Source organism: Sinohyriopsis cumingii, chromosome 9 (assembly GCF_028554795.1).
Source record: "Sinohyriopsis cumingii isolate HCF-2022 chromosome 9, ASM2855479v2, whole genome shotgun sequence".
NCBI lineage: Eukaryota > Metazoa > Mollusca > Bivalvia > Unionida > Unionidae > Sinohyriopsis > Sinohyriopsis cumingii.
This window is the reverse complement of record NC_142969.1, coordinates 39,178,326-39,200,224: the sequence shown is the minus strand read 5'-3', so window position 1 is coordinate 39,200,224 and position 21,899 is coordinate 39,178,326. Positions and strand designations below refer to the sequence as shown.

The 21,899-nt window shown below is 34.3% G+C and overlaps 1 protein-coding gene across 6 annotated transcripts in view; it reads left to right on the top strand.

Moving 5' to 3' along the window:
* Window positions 1–21,010, top strand: part of LOC149791596 (uncharacterized) — a 169,992-nt gene extending 148,982 nt beyond the window's left edge. For all 6 annotated transcript variants that reach the window (XM_089970154.1, XM_089970151.1, XM_089970152.1 and 3 more), the window contains exons 5-8: window positions 174–265; window positions 7,197–7,343; window positions 8,386–8,470; window positions 12,345–21,010. In XM_089970154.1, coding sequence (XP_089826280.1) covers window positions 174–265; window positions 7,197–7,343; window positions 8,386–8,470; window positions 12,345–12,586 — 566 coding nt within the window. In that variant the 3' untranslated portion in view covers window positions 12,587–21,010. The remainder of the gene's footprint in view (window positions 1–173; window positions 266–7,196; window positions 7,344–8,385; window positions 8,471–12,344) is intronic.
* The last annotated feature ends 889 nt before the right edge of the window (window positions 21,011–21,899 follow it).

Genomic DNA, 21,899 nt, shown 5'->3' with positions numbered 1-21,899 from the left:
TTCTCGTGGGTCGGTGGTTCTTTCTGGGGTTTTTCCTCCACCATTAATACTGGCCGCCATGTATAGCCTATCTTGTGCTGAAAAATGGCATTAAACCCTACAATAACAACAACAACAACAACCTTGCAGTTTACAGTGCCTATATGTTACACCACTTAATTTTATATTTTCAGCCAGTGGAAAATTGAGAGCCACAATTGGGAAAGCAAACCTTCTTGTCAGCCAGAAATTTCGCCAGTTCAAGGATCTATGCCAGCAGCATATAGTAAGTTAACAGGAAAAACGTGTCGTTTTAACTCATTCGGCCCCAGAGGTTTTTGTCTACAGACGGGATCGGGGCCGAATCGGTTAAAGCCCTTTACAAATCTAATATCAGTCATCATCATTGCTCAATTAACTGGACAAATCTTCTAATGAGAGCATCCTAAATAAAGTAAAGAGACAGCTCCAGAAAACCACTTACTGTCTGTCCTTGCTTATAAGTCAGATCCAACTGCAAATAACACTGACCATGATCTGCCACCACATATTGTGTTGGAAGATAAGGGTCTGTACCGTTTACTCCTGAACAACTACATAGAGATAGATCTGCCAGTGCATTATGGGATGGCTCGTTTGGATCCATGCATTTAGAAGTTGGATCTGACTTGGAAGAAAGTAAATGTGGTAGATTCAGTAATACAAACCATTCTTCAAACCTGGATGGTGGGACTTGTATAGAATAGCTTTTTGTGATGCTCTCCTGCCCTTGCAAAAATCAAGATTAACATCAGCATACTTTTGGCTAAAGTAGTTAAGATGATGATGAAATATTCCAAGTAAAAAAATGTTATTGCTCAGAAACAAAAAGAGGAAAATTTAAATAAGAACTAAGCTTCGTTTTAATTGGACCTAGTTCTAGGAATTGTTCACAGGATTCACACACTACCAGGTAATTTGGAAAAAGTCAAAGCCAGCAAGGGTCGTAAGCAAAACGTGAAGAATTTTTTAAAATTTCATCTAAGAAAGGCCTGGTAAAGATTTAGAAATTTTGTTTCAAAAGACGTGGGAGCCTTGTGTTGAGCATCTTGTGTGCTGTTTGATGGAGTTCTCTGAGGGCCAGGTGGTCTTAGACACTCATCTTTACAGATCACTGACATCTCACTACTGTCCATGTGGGTTTGCGTCTTGGTTTGACCATCGTGGGTACATGAGAAACTTTGCCACTAGCTACTCTTGGGTTGGTGGTTCCTCCTGGGTTCATCCTCAAACAAATATACTGACTGCCTTGTATCCTGTCCTGAAAAAAAAAATGGTATTAAACCCTCAAAACCAATCTGTATGTGCTGGAAAGATGACACCCCCCCACCCCCCCGATGAGAAACTGTTACTGTATTTTCTCTTTTGTATAGCTTCAGGCCTTTAAAATGTTCTTGCAAGTTAGCTTGCCTACCTGCAGATAAATTTCAAAGTTTTTACCTCTGCTAGTCATAGACCAGAAGAACATATGGGATGGTCTGTTTTCTGATGTCCACCAGTCCATTAGTACAAGTTTGTTATTGCTACTCCTCCTTGGAGGAATGCCTTGAAACTTCATGCACACGTTCATCCCATGGTCTAACTGGTCCTGAATGAAAATGGTGCTGCTCAGACATCCAGTATTGCTGCAATGGCAGCAATCTTGAAAATCTTGTTATCGCAACTCATACTGAATGGATGGTCTTTACTAAAAGACTTCTTATGATGTACAGTTGGTCCTATCTGATGTCTGCTATGGCAACCACTGTGGCCATCTTCAAAATCTAGGTATTCGTACCCACATCAGTGTTGGGTTTTCACTAAAAGACTTCTCATGATGTCTAGTTGGTTCTAAATGAAAATGGTGCTGATCTGATATCCAATATGGCCACCATGGCAGACATATTGAAATTTGTTTATTGCTACTCCTGAATGGATGATAGTGTCATTATTGGGTTGTCACTGAAAGACTTTTTATTTTGTCTATCTGTTATAAATAAAAATGTTGCAAGTTTGACGTCTACAAAGTTCACATGCTACTGGAAAATCAGGAAAAGTACGTGAAATATTGTTGAAAGCCCAGGGGAAAAAACAGGAATTTTCCACCACCACTTGATGACAAAGATGTAATTGAGCTGATTGTGAGTTAAATTTATTGAGTTCTTGGCAGAATATTCAGAGGTTATTTGGGTGCTTGCTGTAAACATATTTGTATAGTCATTCCAGATGCTCAGTTCACTAGATTTGGCTAGTACACTTGTTAGTCCACAGACAGCTCAATATTGGTATCTTTTCTTACATAGAAAGTATGAAGACCAGTCTAACATCACAACAGCCAACATGTCTGCAGCAAGAGATCAAAAAATAAGGTTACCTTCACCTATTTCTGTTTTGTCATCTAAACGTATAAAAATGTATTGTGATAAAGCTTATTATTAAATATAGTTCAAAGGGAACACAGTCTTAAACATTATTTTCAATAGTAGCCTTGGACAGGTCACCTTCACAGTGAATTTTACCACTCAACGTTGCAAAATCAACCTACCAACTTATTGGTCAACCAAAATGACAGACTGCACCAGCTGATAACCTTGTTTTTGTGTACCAGTGAGAAGGCACTATTCCATTCAGCATGCTTTACTTGCACAAGTTAACATGATCATGATTAAGTCCAGCAGTAACATTGGAAAACAGGCATCCATTTCTTATAGAGTAAAATTGATTAAGGTATAAAATATTGAATCTTTGACCTGAACATTGGTGGTAAATTATTATGCCGTATGACATGTAGCTTGAAATATCAGTGCCAATTCTTACATATATAGCAGGAGAAATGGGAGTGTCACCCTTGTATATCTATTAGGTAAATTTTAAACAATGATACGAGCCCCTGTAAGTATTAATACAGATTCGGGGATTTGATTATCGGATTACAAGCAGAAATTAGTGCATTTAAATAAAATTTCAATCCTATTGTTATAAATTTGTATAGAATTTTAATAGGCTTTTTTCAGAATTTGAATAAACCTTTTTTCTAATTTAGTCTTTTTAAGTAATGGATTTGTAACCAAATCTATTTATGGAGTTCATGTTTGAAAAGTTTGGTTATTGGTTTGTAATTCAGGGTTTAAACGTTTATCTTCATAAGAAAAAATACTAATATTTTGATCTTGTTGGGGTTGTTTAAAACTATGATAAGAAATATTTATGTTTTATATATTATGCATTTAAATTTCAAGTATACGTGTACTAAATCCTTGTATATGGTTTTGACTTTGCTGACACTAATAACAGTTGTTTTCCATAATTAAATGTTATGTCATTTAATAGATATTCTACTTGACACAATGCTGTCTTGATTTACAATTGATTACTCAGATTTCTTTCAATTTAAAGGTTTAAATGGAAAACAAAACCAAAAATTTCAGTTCATTCTGTTATTGTTTCCTAATACTAACATAATGCAGTTCACCAAAGTAAAATTAATATTTTTATTATGTAAACTGAAATGGCTTAACATGCAAATTTATATGAATTTTCAGTAGTCCAATTTCTTACTTTTTGTGATGATGTATTTTGGATTTTTAAAGTAGCTTTAACAATCTGCCATCTTGAAAATCTTGTTATTGCTACTCCTGAATGGAAAGCCAATATCCTGAAATTATTATCTCTACTCCTCTTCAAATAGATGGATGTATTAACATAGGGATTTCAGCAATAGACTTCTTATGGTACCTAGTTGAACCTAAATGAAAATAGTACCAGTCATACATCAAATATGGCTGCCAAGCCAGCTGTCTTCAAAATCTTGTCACTAATTTGCCTGAATGGATGATCATTATGACATGGTGTTTCTACCAAATGACTTCTAATGATGTCCCACTTTGTGCTAAAGAACCTGGTGCCAAGCTCAAATCCAGTGTGTACCACAGCAGCTAATTTGGAAATCTTGTTATTGCTGAAAAATATCAGAGATGGTTTCAACACTCAACAGTTACAAGAAAAAAATGGTCTTATCTTGAATCCCAGGAATTTCTCTTTGCCCATTAGAGTGTCAGTCCCATCTTGGGGCTCTTGTTACTTGCTCATTCAACATTTTACTTTCCCAGCTTTACTCACAAAGCATGGTAAGTGCATAATATAATCTTTCAAGATTATGATGTTCATTTCATCTCGGATAAGAGTGTCTTGCATAAAACCACAGCACATTCCATGCAATATCTTCGTGTAAAATGCCAGAAATAGGAAGTGACCACTTCCCCAATGGCAGCCTTAATTAGAAAATTTGCATGCCATGTGAAAATTCATGTAACCAAGGCAACATGCAATGAAAATATTAAAAGCCTGAAAACAGAATACTCAGCTAATGAGCTTGTAGCTATGGGTCCATTGTCCTATGATTTCATTTGAAAAGGGTTGACCCAGGACTCCTGGTATATCATATGATGGAAGATCTGGGTCTGTGATTGTTCTGGTTATGATTTCAAGTGAAATGAGTTGACCCAGGTCTGCTGGCATATTATATGAAGGAAGATCTGTGTTTGCAATATTTGTCCTGTCTAGGATTTCAGGTGCAGAGAGTTGATCTGGATCTGGGTCTATTCTGTTTACATTCAGGTGCCCTTTGTACATGGAGAAATACAACCTCTGACCTCAGTTGATAAACTTGAACATATTCATATATATATACTGTGAATTCATTTATTTTCATGGGTTTCAATTTTCATGGTTTTATTCCAGAAAATGACAATTTTGTCATTACTTACATATTGGGTTGCACTGGGCATGTGAGTTTGGATAGATCAGGTGTTAGAGTGCCCATCTAGAGTTAGGTCAGTTTTGTGTTCAAACCCCAGTCTAGACGGCCATGCATTTTTGCATTTCATTTAAGCTGTGAGCAGGGTTCCACATCTTCCCATTCTAGCCTGTATATAGCACAGATGCAGAATCATGCTTTACAATGCCAAATGTAACAGAAAAATACAAATCCAGATCTGAGCTTGAACCCAGGACCTTAAAACTCCAGACAGTTGCCCCACCACTCGAGCTGCCCAAGCCAGTGCACCCAGTTCTACCTATTACATTTAAGTTATTAATGTGGGAAGAAGTCCACATTTTTCCACAGAGGAATTTCTTTTCATTGGGCTTTTAATTCATAGTTTGTAGCAGCCACAAAACCTCATGGAGTATTCATGAGGGCCAAGCCCACTCATAAAACAGGTGTGGTAGTGCATGTGTACATGTCATTGCAGAGCTTGCATAATCCAGCATGCATATTGTCAGTGCATGCAAGCCATTGTACCTGTTTGTTGAATGGACTAGGCTTTCAAATATATACCCTGGTTGAAAGGCCAAAAGAGCAGGTTATTAGGTATGTAGTCATATAATTTCATGGGTTCATGCCAGATTTGTATAAAGAATTCCCAAATATAAGTCAGAATTGACCTACTTTTCATGGTCCAGTGACTTTACTTGTATTGGATAATGTATTTTGAAGAAAAATAATGACATATCATTCAGTGATTTTCTTTTGTACTTATAATCTTATCACATTTCTTTATAACATGTAGGGCTTTGGAATGAGTTATTGGCTAAGGGTATTTCATTTAAAAATACAGTTCAGCACCAAAAATACTATTGTCTTCTGTTCAAGTGCTGTGTTAAATATAGTTGATGAAATTTCAATTGTGGAAGGAAAACTTTATAAGACAGTTATTTACATGAGAATATGCCAAGTAAGCTATCCTGATTTTTTTTTAAATTGAGACATACTGGTCTGCATTTGGCTACAAAATTCATACCTTGTTATAGCATTTAGTAGGCATTTCACAACATGTTATAGTACTTGGATACAAATTTCATAATATGTAGCATTTGGCTACACATTTCATAATGTTATGGCTTTTGGCTAAAAATTTTATAAAATGTTATAATAGCATTTGACTACAAATTTCATAACATGTAGCATTTGGCTACATACTTCATAACATGTTATAGTACTTGGCTACACATTTCATAACATGTTATGGCATTTGGCTAAAAAAATTTATAAAATGTTATAATAGCATTTGGCTACAAATTTCATAACATGTTATAGTACTTGACAACAAATTTCATAACATGTTATAGCATTTGGCCAAATGTCTGATATCAGCCAGGTGCTGCAAACTGCCACACATAACTCACCTTGTATTATATTTGTAATCAGTGCCATTGCTGTTGTCTGTCTTGCATGCAACTTATGATACCTGATTGTTCATAAAACTACTTAGATTCAGACAGTCTATAATAACTTCATTATTTAGCTTTCAGTATCTAGGAACTGAAAGTGTATGGATGATTGATTTGAATCAGAAATCCTCAGGGGAAACCAGAATTGTTTCCTTTTATGTAGTCAGCATCTGGTTTATTGTAATTTATCAAGTGAATTAGAGTTATATCTGTTGTAATGTAGTTCTAGAGCAACATACTGTGAAGTTTAGTAGGTGTGCAATTTTAGGAGACTTTACGATTTGGGGAGGTATTTTTTGGTTGCTACAAATCAAAGATTTAAAGACCTAACAATGATCCTTTTCAAAAAAGATTTTCCCCAGGGGTATTTTTGTGTGTCTTCTTCAGTGTAAATGTCTTGAAGTTTCATTTTGTGTTTATGAATTGTTTAATAATAAAACCAAATAGAATTTATGATCACTGTGTAGAATAAATAGGATGGTCCTAGTAAAGATGAAGATATCTGTAAAGAATTGTTCGTTTATGTCAACCATTTCATATTAACTGCATCTATTTTTTTTTTGTAGCTAATTAGAGGAACAGTAACACTAGAAATAGCCACATGCATGCCTTGTGAGTTTCTTCAAAATTGGGATATTAGACTATTAGTGTTGGTCTGACAAGCTAAGGGACATGTGACTAAAATACTGATGGATATTGGACAATTTTGGATTTATATCTGTCAGTGTGTCAGAGTAAATAGAAACAAGTGATTTAGCACTAATGATACCAGTCATACCCTGTCCTTTTTCAACCCTTTGTAAGAGAATTCATGCAGATGGTTTTGCATCACTGGCATGTTGTCAGGTTCACCATGGAACCTGTATAGAACATCCATATTGATTACTCAGAAGTCAAGGTCACAGAGAGCTTTTGGTTGTTGAAGACCAGATATTGAAGCTGTATTTTCACATACACTTTTTCTTCAGAATCCTGAGCCAGGTGCCAAACTGACCAAATGGGAGGACCTGCAGGGATTCTGGGATATGATCAAAATCCAGGTGGATGATGTAGATATGATGTTTACAGAAGTTGATCTTATGAGACAAAATGGCTGGAGAGAAGTCAGAATGCAGGTACACGATAGTATGGTTTGCTGTACTTAACACAACCCACTTGTCACTCAAACTACATGAATAACATAATGCTAAGATCATACTGACCAGTACTTTTATGGGGTGACTGAATCATTGTATGAAATGAAAGCTTGTCAGAAGCATTTCTATATCAATTCAAATAATATTACTTATTAAACAATTTTTAAACCAATTTTCATGATTTTCTTCAGATGAATACTTGCTTATATTTGTATTTTTTACTTGCATTTTCAGATATAAAACTTTGACTTAAAGGAAAAAATCCTTATGAACAGAGATACTGCTATATCTGATCTGGTGATAACACGCTTTATGAATAGCATTAAAACAAACAAATCCTTCATTATTGTAAGGAGGCACTTTTAAAATTTGATTGCAGGTTTATTTTGTATCACTTTCAATAAATTGTTCTCATTATTAGTGTGTCAGTGTAACAAACAGTATTAGACATCAGATATGAATGTCACTCAAAAATTCGTATGAGGTTTATTTTGAATAATGCCCAGACAGCTGTCTATCATACACACTCTAGAGTTACAGTTGCTATATTTGAGTCAAAGCCTAGATAATTGTCCATCATAGACAGTAAGAGTTAGAATTGCTACATTTGAGTCAAAGCCCAGACAAATGTGCATGATAGACAGTAAGAGTTAGAATAACTACATTTGAGTCAAAGCCCAGACAATGGTCCATCATAGACAGTAAGAGTTAGAATTGCTACATTTGAGTCAAAGCCCAGACAAATGTCCATCATAGACAGAGTTAAAATTGCAACATTTAGGTCACTTTTACTTTTGTTAGCTAAAATCGGGTTTGTGGACCAAACACATGATTGAAAAACTTTAAGTACATGGTATGTATGTATGTATGTATCATAGATCCTTAAATCACTGTATATACCCAACAGAACAAAAATCGAAGTGCATCTAAGGTAATAAATAAGGGAAGTAAGACATGCCTTATTCTCATAACAACCGGTTTTTTTATAACAAAACTTAATGTCATTCTATTGTTCCTGCAGTCCAGAAGAAGTTCAACTTCCAGTTCCAGTCCCAAGTCTGGCAGTGTAACGGCAAGCAACACAAGCACTCCATCCCATACCCCAGGTAGCGTACCACTTCATGCCACAATACTAAAATTTTACATTAAAGTCTGGCAGTGTGGCAGCCAGTAATACAAGCACATAATCCCATAGCCCAGGTAGTGTACCACTTCACATCACAATACTTCATTCAAACTATAAGAAAAAGGTTTTATGCTGTCTTGTCTCCATGGTCTTAAAACAAGTAACAAGAAAGAGCAAAACCAGCAAGTTTTGTTTAATTGAAAATATAATTTATTTCCCTAAAATACAAAGTGAAAGAATTAAAAATAACTTGCAGTGTGGTGAATGAATTTCAGAAGTCCTAAATGGTTCAATCAATTTCAAAAGTTTTGAGTAATCCAGATGATTTCCAAAGGTATTCAAAATTAGAGTCTTTATTGTAATGATGTATACAGACGAATCTTAATGTAATAGTCCCAAAATGTCTTTAAATGAATTCAGAGTAATTATTTACAGCTATTATGTATCCAAACAGCACTGTAATTCCAATAAATGATTAAATTTTGAATAATGAATCCATCCTTCAATATAACTCTTTTATGACTGATAGTACTACTAAGAATACCTAATTCTAAGTATTAGTTCAGTTATATAGAATGCTAATACGCACTAGAGAGAATGCAATATGAGGCTTTGAATGAATCATCTTGAAATTTCAAAATCACTTTACCAGTAAATAGGGTCATGTGTTTTACACTAGCTAATCAAGAGTTAGGTCAGCCTGGCTTGTGTCCTTAAATTAGATCATGTGGCTGTTAACCTGGATTTAATAGTGCTGCGATTTATTCACCGTACATGACTCATCTTTATCATGCAAACTACGATCATATTTGAATTTCAAATGTCATTCAATGACCCTTATATAAACTATTATTATGAAAATAATACATGTAATATAGATATACATAAGAATGTCCCCAATACAAAAGTAGAACAAAGCATATTGCTTTGCTGTTTTCATTCACACATTCATCAAGTACATGAATCCATTTTAGCATGATAGCACAAACACTATTGGACGTGGTGCCGTGAATTTTTGCACACCTTATAATGTTCATGAGTATCATCTAACTTCATTTGATTTTCAAAGCGTAAAACAATTGTTCAGTTTTTTCTTTATACATTTGTTAAATTCTTTGGATGTAGAAGCTTTTGACTAAAATCTGGTTTTAACTTTGAAGCTAATACTACTTTATCTATACAAATGAAGTTTGGTAGTTGATTTGTATTTTTCAGATCTTTAGAGCAATTTTTAAAAGTTATAGCCTGTTTTTAACTTTTTGGACTTTTTATTTATGAAAAAAAAAACAACTTTCTAGCATAATTAAGTCATGACCAATCAAAATAATATGTATGCGTAGGATTTAATGGTTCATGATCACGGTCATGACCAATCAGATTAAACAAAATGTATGTGTAGGTTTTAACAGTTCATCATCACGGTCATGACCAATCAGATTAAACAAAATGTATGTGTAGGATTTAACAGTTCATCATCACGGTCATGACCAATCAGATTAAACAATATGTATGTGTAGGATTTAACAGTTCATCATCACGGTCATGACCAATCAAAATAAACAACATGTATGCGTAGGATTTAACAGTTCATCATCACGGTCATGACCAATCAGATTAAACAATATGTATGTGTAGGGTTTAACAGTTCATCATCACGGTCATGACCAATCAAATTAATATGTATCTGTAGGATTTAACAGTTCATCATCATGGTCATGACCAATCAGATTAAACAATATGTATGCGTAGGATTTAACAGTTCATCATCACGGTCATGACCAATCAAATTAATATGTATGTGTAGGATTTAACAGTTCATCATCATGGTCATGACCAATCAAATTAAACAATATGTATGTGTAGGATTTAACAGTTCATCATCACGGTCATGACCAATCAAATTAAACAATATGTATGTGTACGATTTAACAGTTCATCATCACGGTCATGACCAATCAAATTAAACACAAGTATATGTAGGGTTTAACGGTTCATCATAACGGTCATGACCAATCAAAGTAAACAATATGTATGTGTAGGATTTAACAGTTCATCATCACGGTCAAGACCAAATTTTGCCAAGTAAGCTTAGACATATCCAAAAGGTATTCAAAATAAAGATAAAAGGCAAAATAAATGACAAGATTTTTATATGACTCTCTTTTGCAACATGCAAGACTTTGATTTAAATATCATCACAGATCAAAAAGGTTCTTCTGTCACTCTCCATAGCATGCAGGTGGATGTATCAGGCCTGTTTTATTTTCCCAAGCTCACAGGGGGATGAGGTGATACCTTCAGTTGCTTTTGAGATACCTTCTTTTGATGGCTTCATCAGTATCATGGATACTTTGATTTATTTCCAAACAGAATAACCCCGAAGCTGTTCATTCCCCAACAGTAAATAATGGTTATCAAATCTAAAAAAAACAGAAGGAAAAAAATTACTTCTATTCTTAGTGGCTGCAATAGGATATGATAACAGGTTATTTGGCTCGGTGTAGGGTTTAACGCCATGTTTCAGCACAGGATAGGCTAGACATGGCTGCCAGTATTAATGGTGGAAGAAGAACCCGGGAAAACCCCGGAAAGAATCACCGACCCACAAAAACTACTGGCAAGCTTTATCACGTACCCACATTGGTCGAATCGGAGACTCGAACCCATGCCGACAGAATCAGTGTAGTGATACCCTTTTATGAATTGAGATCATAATGACTGAAAACATCAGATAAATATCCAGTCTGTCCTGTGCAAAACAAAAATATTTGATTTTGAATTTGTTGAAAAATGGCCTGTTGTTTTATCATGTAACTTTCAAATCATATTGAAAATAAAATTTTACATATATGTTGCATATGTTACTGAGCACTTTTCTCGTGAAAATATGTGTCTATAGACTTTTTAAAACCATCATTGAACATAGTTTTCATATCATCTATTCATTTTTAAAGCAAAACATTTCACATTTTAAAAACATCTGAAATAGAAATGAAGTTGTTTTTACTTGGATAAATGGATTATTTACTTGGGCCTCTGGAAGTTGTTGTTATAGCATTTAACGCCATTTTTCAGCACAAGATAGGCTATACATGGCGGCCAGTATAAATGGTGTAGGAAGAACCTGGGAAAACCCCAGAAAGAACCACCCACCTACAAGAAGCTACCAGCAAACTTTCTTACATACCCACATTGGCCAAGCCAAGACAAACCCACGCAGACAGAGGTGAGATGGCAGTGATCCATAATGGTGATCACTTTAGACCACTCGGACACTTGGGGCCCCGGGCTTGGAAATATACAGTATTAATTATGATGTTAAAGGGGAATACACTATCTAAACCATAACACTTTTCATCAAAAACAAACATATCACCAGTACCCATGCAAAATATTCAGTACTGGAGGATTGTTTGTTTTTTTGTTTCTATCACAACATAGAAATACAAGTAGGTCATTTAATGCCAGGGCAATTAAAGGTCATTTAATGCCAAGGCAATTAGAGGTCATATAATTCCAAGGCAATTAGAGTCCGGTGCCAAGGACACACCATGGTAGTCATTCCAGGCTGGTCAGACGGTAGGATTGAGACCCACATCCTTTTGATTACAAGTGGTGATACATCAAACTACAAACTATTTCCTAAATTTGAAACAGTACCAGTAAAATATGATATGGCTTAGTTTTATATGTATGCAAGTCTGTATTGGTTCATTCAGAATGAAGAATGGCAATGATGCCATGGCAGTCTCTAGTCCAGTAGGAACCACACAAAAAAATTAAAATCAGACAGGTAAATAAATTCAATAAATAAACAATAAATTAATTAATGTAAATGTGTTTTCTTTCATTAGGATCTAGACGAAAAGGTGCCAAAATAAAGGAGAACTCAGAATCTTCTCCAGAAAGAACAAAAAAAGCCATACAAGCTGCCAAGGCTCGAGAAGATGCAAGAAAGAAAATATTGGCCGAAAAACGTGCAGCCATGAAACAGGCTCAGCACCAGAAAGAGACAGAGGTGGAAATATTCCTGCCAGAAATTGGGAAAGATAACTCCAATAGTTTTGCAAATGGACAGAATGGAACAGAAGTATGACACTAAAGAGTGTTGCAAGGGAGGAAACTCTAGCAAGAACATAATCTTCTACATGGAGATAGTTGTGTTTATTACTTCAGTGTTTTGACATAGGAGGTCCACACAAATGTTATTTTTAACTATTTATTAGTAGTACAGGTTTCAGTTATGGCCAAATGATAATCTCTTGCAGCATCATACCTTCATTTTTAGACCATATCCTCGTAATGTTTCATAAGGAATACATATTTTAGATTTGTTTACAATGTAAAAATGTTTGAAAATTGAGTAGGGCATTTTTTATATATAAACAATCTTTTTCTTAAAAACATTTCTTGAGTAAAACCAGTGTTAGCTGGATGAGTGCACAATTTCCTTTTAGCAAAGAGATCTGTATTCTTCTTGGGTATAGATTTGTATTCTATATTTTGTTTTAAATCCAGCAAAACATTGTTCCGTTTGGAAACTTTTAAATCCAAAATTTAATTTTAGCATGGATTTCCAGTGTCACTACATTTGGTTTCATCAAGGTTGTGTTTTGATACTCTGGCCTGAGGTTTATAATCCAGTCAAAAATTAATGGTTTACACACATTAAAAGGACTATGTTCGAACCAAGATGGTGGCCCCTTCTATGTCCACCATCTTGTTTCTGTTGAACTAACAATAAACTGAAGTTATACTTAAGTCAACCCAATAACAATACGCAACCATAACTAAATTTGTCAGAAGAATCAGCAAAGTGAAATGTTCCTGGTCAGAGTGCCCTCAAAATAAAACCAGAAGTTAGATATTTCTTTTTTTTTAATGAAATATTGTATCTAATTATAATTTTGTCTACTTGTTTGTATCTATTACTTCTTTCTAGTTTTTCTTAAAGTGATTGGTATTGTGCAATTATATACAGCATCAAGAAATCTGTTGAAGTGGAAAGTTGAGGTTGTGTGACTTATACAGTGAACAAAATACTTTTCAATGGCTTGTTGTACAAATTCATGATCTGATGAAGTACAAAGTTGTATAATACTGGATGCCATGTATAGCCTATCATGTGCTGAAAAATGGCGTTAAACCCTACAACAACAACAACAACAAAGTTGTATATCCAGCAATGCAGTGAGTTTCCTGAAATAAATTTTGATTGGGCACAAAATGATTTGCATCAGTTTTGCACATGCAGGATATGATAAAAGACAAATCACAGTTTTATATAATTAATGCATTTTGAATTTTTATTTAAAAAAATTAAATTTTTTTTTTTAGTTTTTATTTTCGGGAGGTAATCCTTGGATTTAAAGTAGATATTTTTTGTGCCATTTGAATGAAACACAGACGCACCAAAAGAAATCAAGAATAAAGTTACAGATATTTTGTGCATTTTCCCTGATGTGTGCAGATCAAACTGTAAAATGTAATTTTTCATATTGGATTCATGTTAAGTAATTCTTTGATGAATTCACAGTGCAAAGGAAATTTTGTGGACACCGCTGTGAAAGGGAGCTTGTTGTTGCAAAAATGTCATTAAAATGGGATATAAAGTGTTGAAGATATAAAAGGTTGCAATTGTATATGTTACATATAATTAATTCTAACTATTTCCCCTACTCAGTTTGACAAGCACTTATCTGGCCAAGCAATTATGTAACAGGTCAGATCTAGCTGGAATCAAGGACTTGGTAGGAATCTATGTTATGCATTGGTTGATTGACAGATGCCACACATGGCTGAGGAGTTAACTAAATATAAACATCATAGGAGTAGGACCACTGCATCTTAGAGTCACATTCAGTGTTGGATGTGGCTTTTGTTTGCTTCAGTGGTGGCTGTTTGGAATGCTGATCTGTAACCATAAATGAGTTAACAAATATAGCAGCCGCTACAGTCCTGGATTGTTGTGTGCTTCTATATTATCACATAATTTATACAGAATGGGAATTATAGGACTTTGGAAAATGAAAACTTATTTTCAGTAGTTTGTTGATGTCTTATTTAAACAAATATAATTTATATAATCCCAAAGTGCCAAAGACAGCAAAATATTATATGTGTATGCTAATCATGTTTTAAAAGTCGATTCCAAAACTATTTGTGGAGTATAAGTTAAAAATGAAATAATTTTCAAGCAGTGTACATGCCACTAATTTTGCTGAATTGGTGTCATAAGATAAGCATAGTTTGAAGTTTTTGAAAGCATTATTTATTATAATTTTGAAAACCTAGGGTAAACTTTTGTTAAAATCCTATGATGGGACCAAATCAGGAAGTTTCCATTTAATTCTTTTCTTCTCTACTTCACATTCACAGGAGGTTTTATTCACTGGCTCTCAGAAATGTCGTATCTATTGGAATACTATATACATGGCAGGTTTCCTGAAATTTACTTCATGAAAATTTGTGGAATAAAAGTTTTTTTTTGAAATATTGGCAAGATTATCCTGCCATATCATAGTAAGGGGTCTCAGAGGTAGCCAAATGTGGAGTTAAAACTTTCAGTTGTCTGATTATTGAAATAATGTGGTATTGAGCTCTCGTATAACTTGCAGGTTGGCTTCTTTGCTGCAGGTGATGACGTTATAAAGAGACCTGAAATCTGTGTAAAGCAGGATGTTATTGTTTGTGTGTGGCACACATCTGGCTGTAAACTGTTTTTACCTAAATATGCCATCACATAATGTGCTGGCAGAACAAGTCTTACATCCAGTTGCAAAAAACATTGATCTAGATGTGCCAGCAAATCGGGCCAATGTTGTTATTTATTCTTATTTCAAGCAAACAGCAAATTGGATAATAATAGAGTGCAAGCAGATCTGATTTGAAGGTTGACTTTAATTGTAACACATTATTTATTGGGTGTATCATGCAGTGGAATCATGGAGCAGCAAACCTAGATCAATGCTGTTTGGAGTTGGAATTGGTGTCATAGATGGATATGTACAATATTTTTTCCTGGCCCCCCCCCCCATGCATATGTGTAAACTTAGCAAATTGTGTCACAGGAGTTTGAAGTCACAAACTGGGGGGAAGAGTTGTGCAATGTCAGAGCAGAGGCTAACTTTGGCATGATTACTGTAGCTTATGTTCCATGTTTTCTTTTTAAAACAAGGAAAGGGAGCATTGGGATTAAAATTAATACAAAAGAAGCTAATAATATGTTATGATTTTTAATAGCAAGATGTTATTTTATTGTAAATATACAAATTCTTTGTTATCTAAACTGTATGTGACAAGTTCCTAACCTAAGAAAGATTTGACACCTTTGCTTAACAGTTGAGGCGGTAAATGGAACATAAGGCATCATTAGATATGGACGCATTTGCTAGAATAGAAATGAATCAATTTCGTAAATATGTGTCAAAAGAACCACAAGCATCTGTGTACTGTCTTTTAAAGCACCATGTTACACAGAAAGAAAATTGCCTCCTTCGTAGTGCAAACTAATGCACTGAGATTCAGAAGGGGTGTTGGACATAAAATTCAATAAGTTTCATTGCTTTGAGCAGAAAGCTGTCATTCTTTGCCAAGATAAGTTTTGCTTTCGTTTTTATGTTGGTAAAGAGTGATTGGCACTTTAAAGTTTTACATCAGTTAACAGTGGTAAATTCAGAAAGGATAAACGAATGAATCGAATTCAACTTAATGTCCATGCACTTATTTCCAGAACTCTACCAATACACAAACACTGGTAGGCAGAATTTAGAATACATATTAGAGGAATTATGTTTTCTAAATTATTATTGATAAACCATACACTTTTTTAATAAAAAGTAAATTTTATTGAATCATTGTCAGTTTCACAGCCAGTTCTTACAGCTAACAATTTTCTGCTTGGCTAAGATGGTCTTTAATTTGGATAAAGTCAGAAAACCCTGTAGAACTTGAATGATCATCTTGATACCTTAATTGTGCCAGCGTTAGGGATGAAGACAACCACAGAAGTGCAAAGCAAGTGCAAAACCAATGTATTAGTTAGGCCCATTTGTTGTCAAGCACTAATTTGTGTAAATGGAATTGTATCATTCACCTTTTAGCAACAGCATTGGCATAAATGATGTTGTTTGAGTTTTACATAAAGTTTTTAATTTTAAAGTAGGTGTGATACTCATACCAAAGTTTATTTGTGTATTTTTTTAATTGATAGAGTTACGAATCACTGCCATCTCACCTCTGTCTGCATAGGTTTGAGTCTCGGGTTCAGCCAATCTGGGTATGTAAGAAAGCTTGCCTGTAGCTTCTTGTGGGTCGATGGTTCTTTCTGAGGTTTTCCCATGTTCTTTGTCCACCATTTTTACACTGGCCGCCATGTATAGCCTATCTTATGCTGAAAAATGGTGTTAAACCCTACAACAAAAACAACAACAAATATGATAGAGTTACATGAAAAATGGGAAAAAATGTGCATGGACAGATTGAATTGGACCTAGAAAATACTTCAAAAAGTCAACAACACCATAAGAGCTGTTGGAGAAAAATTAGTCCAGCATTTAAAGTTACAAATATGTTGATTAAGTGCAACAAACCAATCCTTAAAATTACCTTTTTTTAAGGAAATACCTGCCAACAGAGGAGTATAGTTTTACATGTTGTTGATTGAGACATGTAATCATGAAATCAAAAGACTTGAAAAGTTAACTAAAGTAACCCCTATTAGTGTTCACACTTGTTTATTCATATCATTTTTGATACATTACACTGGTACAAATGAATATAATGAGCAGTGATGTGACAGTCATTTTATGGCAGTTTATGTAATTTTCTTGTAAAAGATATGTGATATAGTTTATGTACAGTGTGTTTTTGTTTATTATTTATCGTGCTGTTTTTATGTCTTCCTTTATGTATATGGCCTGGTGACTGAGGTCTAAAGCACTCACCTTTACAGATAACTTTATGTATGTGGCCTCACTCACAGATCTCATTTCTGTCCATGTAGGTTTGATTCTCGTTTCAAGCAATGTTGGTGTGAGATAAAACTCACCAGTATCTTCCCATGGGTCATGGGTCATGGTTAATCCCTGGGCCTTCCCAGGTCCTTCCTCCACCAACTATACTGGTTGCCATGTGTAGCCTATCATGTGCTGAAAAATGGTGTTAAACCCACAACCCAACTCACCCACCCCCACCATATGTACCCATGTTCAAGTCTAACAGTAAACATTTTTTTGTTGTTGAATCAAACTTGTACACAGGTATATATGGTAGCCTTGATTGAAAGAAAAGGCCATGAAGTGGTATATCCTGTGAATTTTTCATCTATTTGAACAGGAAGAAGAATAAAGTTTTAGTTGTTTTACATAATGAGTATTATTTCTATTTTCTGGCAGTAGACCAGAGATATCAGTTTGGTTGTTGTTAGAAAAAGTATAAAAAAGCAATATTTAAAAAAAAAATTGAAGTCTCAATAAAAAGATTAAAATCCAAAAGCAATACTAAGGTCACATACAAAGGGACTTTTTGCATTTAAAACTGACATTTCATAATTAGCATTTCAATTTTGCATCATCGTTCCATGTGTAATTGTCCATTTGAGAAATGTGAATTATGAGATGCTATTAAATTATGAATTTGTGTCGAGAGAAAAAGGATTGGGTCAGTGGTTCATCTGGATTTCTTGTTTGATATCTCACTTGTTTTCATCAATCTACTTAGTGTAAATTACAAATCAGTCTTGACAGCCCACCCCCCAATGTGTGCAAAGGTGAAATATATATAACCATGCAAGTATGTACTCATTTTTCACTGCATCACACATTTCGAAAGTACAGAGATTTTACAAAGGGTGACCAATTTGGCAGAATAATGTTTTAAAAGTGGATCAAATGAAATAAGTTTGAAATAAGTTTAAAAGCCTGTAAATATTATTCAACCACATTTAATGCTGTATTGAAAGTAAAGAAAAATTCTGTTAATAGTGATCACTGTATGTATGTATGTATATATGTATGTGAATGTGTGGGTGTATGTATGTATGTATGTATGTGAATGTGTGGGTGTATGTATGTATGAATGTATGTATGTATAGGGTTAACAGTACATCAGCACAATCTTGGCTATATAGCACTTGAACGTTTCAAAATGTACAGGTATAAACTTCAAAAACTTTTTGAAGACAAACCCTGCAACAAAAGAAATAGACAATTTCTCTGGTGGTACATCATCAAAAAGCTTATATCAAGTTCACATGAAAGATTTCTCTCACACAGAATGGAAGTTGATACTCAAAAAAAAGTGGTTTACTCTCAGGGTATACACTATGGTCAAGATTTACATTTCAGTAGGTGTGCATGGGTCAGGTATGCCTGTCCAATACACAATTGGCATTATATAAATTCTTTTCTTAGATTTGTTCTATAATACAGGCGCCACTGTCCAAGGCTTGGCATCATGTTTCCAAAGCTTGTTTGTGGAGTTTTTATTCCACATATATTTTGCTAAGTATATAAATGAACATGCCGATTTTAATCACCGATTTCAATGAAATGGTGTATTTTGAGTTATGCAGTATATTTTTGTACTTGCATGTATTTGTATATTCCTATGAATGTAATAATTGTAGGAAATGTAATAAGCATAGGAAAATGGATATTAAAATAAAGTACAGAGCATCATGAAAGTGATTGAAACTTACGAGTAATTGATTTTTACAACTTGATATAGCTTATCTGATAAGACTCTTTCGAGAGAGATGCTGTTATTTCAGTATCTCATACAACAAGCCTAGAAAAAATCTTGGTTGTGAGAGGTGCTTATTGATTATAATTAGACAAAGCCTTCTTAAATAGAAATGTTCAAACCTTTGTACAATTGGGAATGAACTTGCCATAGGAGAATATTTTGTCAGATTTTTCTTGCAAGATGAGTGGTTTTTAACAGGTTTGTTCAATGTTGGATATTCAGATAGAATTGAATATTTACGTGTATTTATGTATTATTGGTGCTTTAGTTGTAATAGTCTTAAAATACTTTGAACAAAATTGCCCTTCCCAGTAAAAATATAGTTTGTACAAACACAGTATGAATGTGATAATGTGCTGCCTTGTATAATATGCCTTAGAATTGTAAATACATTTAATTCTTAAAAGGGGCCAATCTTGTGCCTATTTTAATTTTTGATGGTAGACGTATACTATTATTTATATAAAATTCTCTTTGGATCTACAGCAGTAAATTTTCAGTTCTATACCATAAACCAATGATGTGTCTTTATACATTGTGAATTCATGTATTTGCATACGTATGCATTTTTTTCATTCATCTACGAGTCATTTTCATCAGTATTTAAATTTGTGGATAGGGCCACATTAATTGCTTGACCTTGAAACACTTCAGTTTTGGGTAATCCACAAATAAAAGTGATTCATAGTAGACATGAACAAATTTTGAATGTGGAAAAAATTTCAAGGCAATATTTTTACTTTCATTATTGTTGTAAGGCATGTAAGAATTCAAGATTAGAAAATGCATCAGTGTACATTATTAACAAGGTATTGAATTACTAGTTTTAATTTATCTTGGTTTTATTACATTTTATTGAATTAAAGCCATCATAGAGGTAAATGAAAAAACAGCTTTTCCAGGAGGGTTTTGTTTGTTGAAACGTTAAATAAGGTTATGTAAAGAACACGTCAAAGCCTGCAAGTGTTTTACCTCTGTACAGTTGTGTTATGAAAATATTAAGTGTATTTGTTTTAGCTGTGGTGAATTTATGTAAAAAAAAAAAAAAAGTAATGGCAACTATGTAATATTGAATTTACTTTTTTCACAGTCCTGGAGACTGGATCCAAATATGGCTTCACATTTTTATATTTTTGGTGCAAATAGGACATGTTCAATAACTGCTCATCTTGTTAAGCGTACACTGTATACCAAGGTGTATTAACATTATTATTGAACAATACAGTAAAGAGGTTGGTTGGTTGAAAACCAAGAACATAATACAGTCACACTTGTTGTCAGCAGGTTCATAATGCATTAAAATGAACTTTTTATTGCCGTATATAGTTTATGTGTAAAGCACATCTACCTGTGACCAGCAAAAGTCCAGATCTGCCAAAGAATGTCTGTATGACCCATGCCATCCATTTTTTAAGCTTAAAGAGCATCGACTCTTATCTGCCGACATAATACATGACATTGGATTTGGTTTTAATGTTTTCTTTGCATGTTTTCGAGTAGTGGATATCCTGGTCTGTGAGCACAGCATTCAGGGCAGATCTGGATCAGATGCTGTCGACAGTGGGGTGGAGATTGTACAAATGTAAATACGGTAAGGTATACATGCATACAGAATCCATAATGATATTTAATAATTTCTAACTTGGCAGTGTATTTTCGAGAAATGATGATCTATGTATGTCATTATGTTGCTGTCTTTCACAGAATCTCCTGATCATTTCTAGCAAATCTAGTGATTGTGAACATGAAGAAATACAAGTATATGAAAACCTGACAGTTTCTTGTTCTTTCCTGTTATACCCAAAACACACACACAAATAGAAGGGCTCATGGGAATGGTCTGTCCTCCATTTCCATCAATCCCTTTGATATCAGTACTCCTCCTAAACTACTTGAAAGGTTGCCATGACACTTTATACATTCCTCCCATGGTCTAGTTGGTCCATGTTGAACGTTTAATATGGCCACCACAGACTCCATCTTCAAAATCCAATCACTACTACTTCTAAATGATTGGTCACAATATGTGGGTGGTCACAATATGGATTCCAATAAAAGACTTGTTATGTGCAGTTGGTCCTTTAGGCATATCGAGTAAATTTAATCTATAAATTTTACATTTGTATCAGCAACCAAAAATAATTGAAACTACTCATGAATCTCAGGAAGACAAGATAAATAAATGGCATATAATCTGTGTTATTTTATTGCAAATACAGGCTCTTCTGCCTCCGTGCAATTTCTGACGACAAGAGCTGCTTCCAATTCCCAACATCAACATGTCCAGGTACATGCATACCAGGAAGCTGCCAGAGGCTTAAAAACAAACACAGCCAAGGAAGACAAAAAAATTAGAAAAAGAATAAGATACTATCAAACGAAAACAACAGGTTACATAATTTGCTTGAAATAAACAAGATGCATGCTAAAACCATGACAGTGATATCTGAGACTTTAGCTCAGAGACTTTTCACATGAGATTCTCAAAATGTATCTCAAGTTACCAAATTAGTTTTGAGCATGAATGATTTCAACACCGTTTATATCAACATACTGAGCGACACTACTTGTTTAGTTTGTCCTGAAGAGTGGTCTGTGCATATGTAATCAGCCACATTGGTCCTGGATTAATGGAAGAGCTTATTTGAAACTGGACCAAGTAT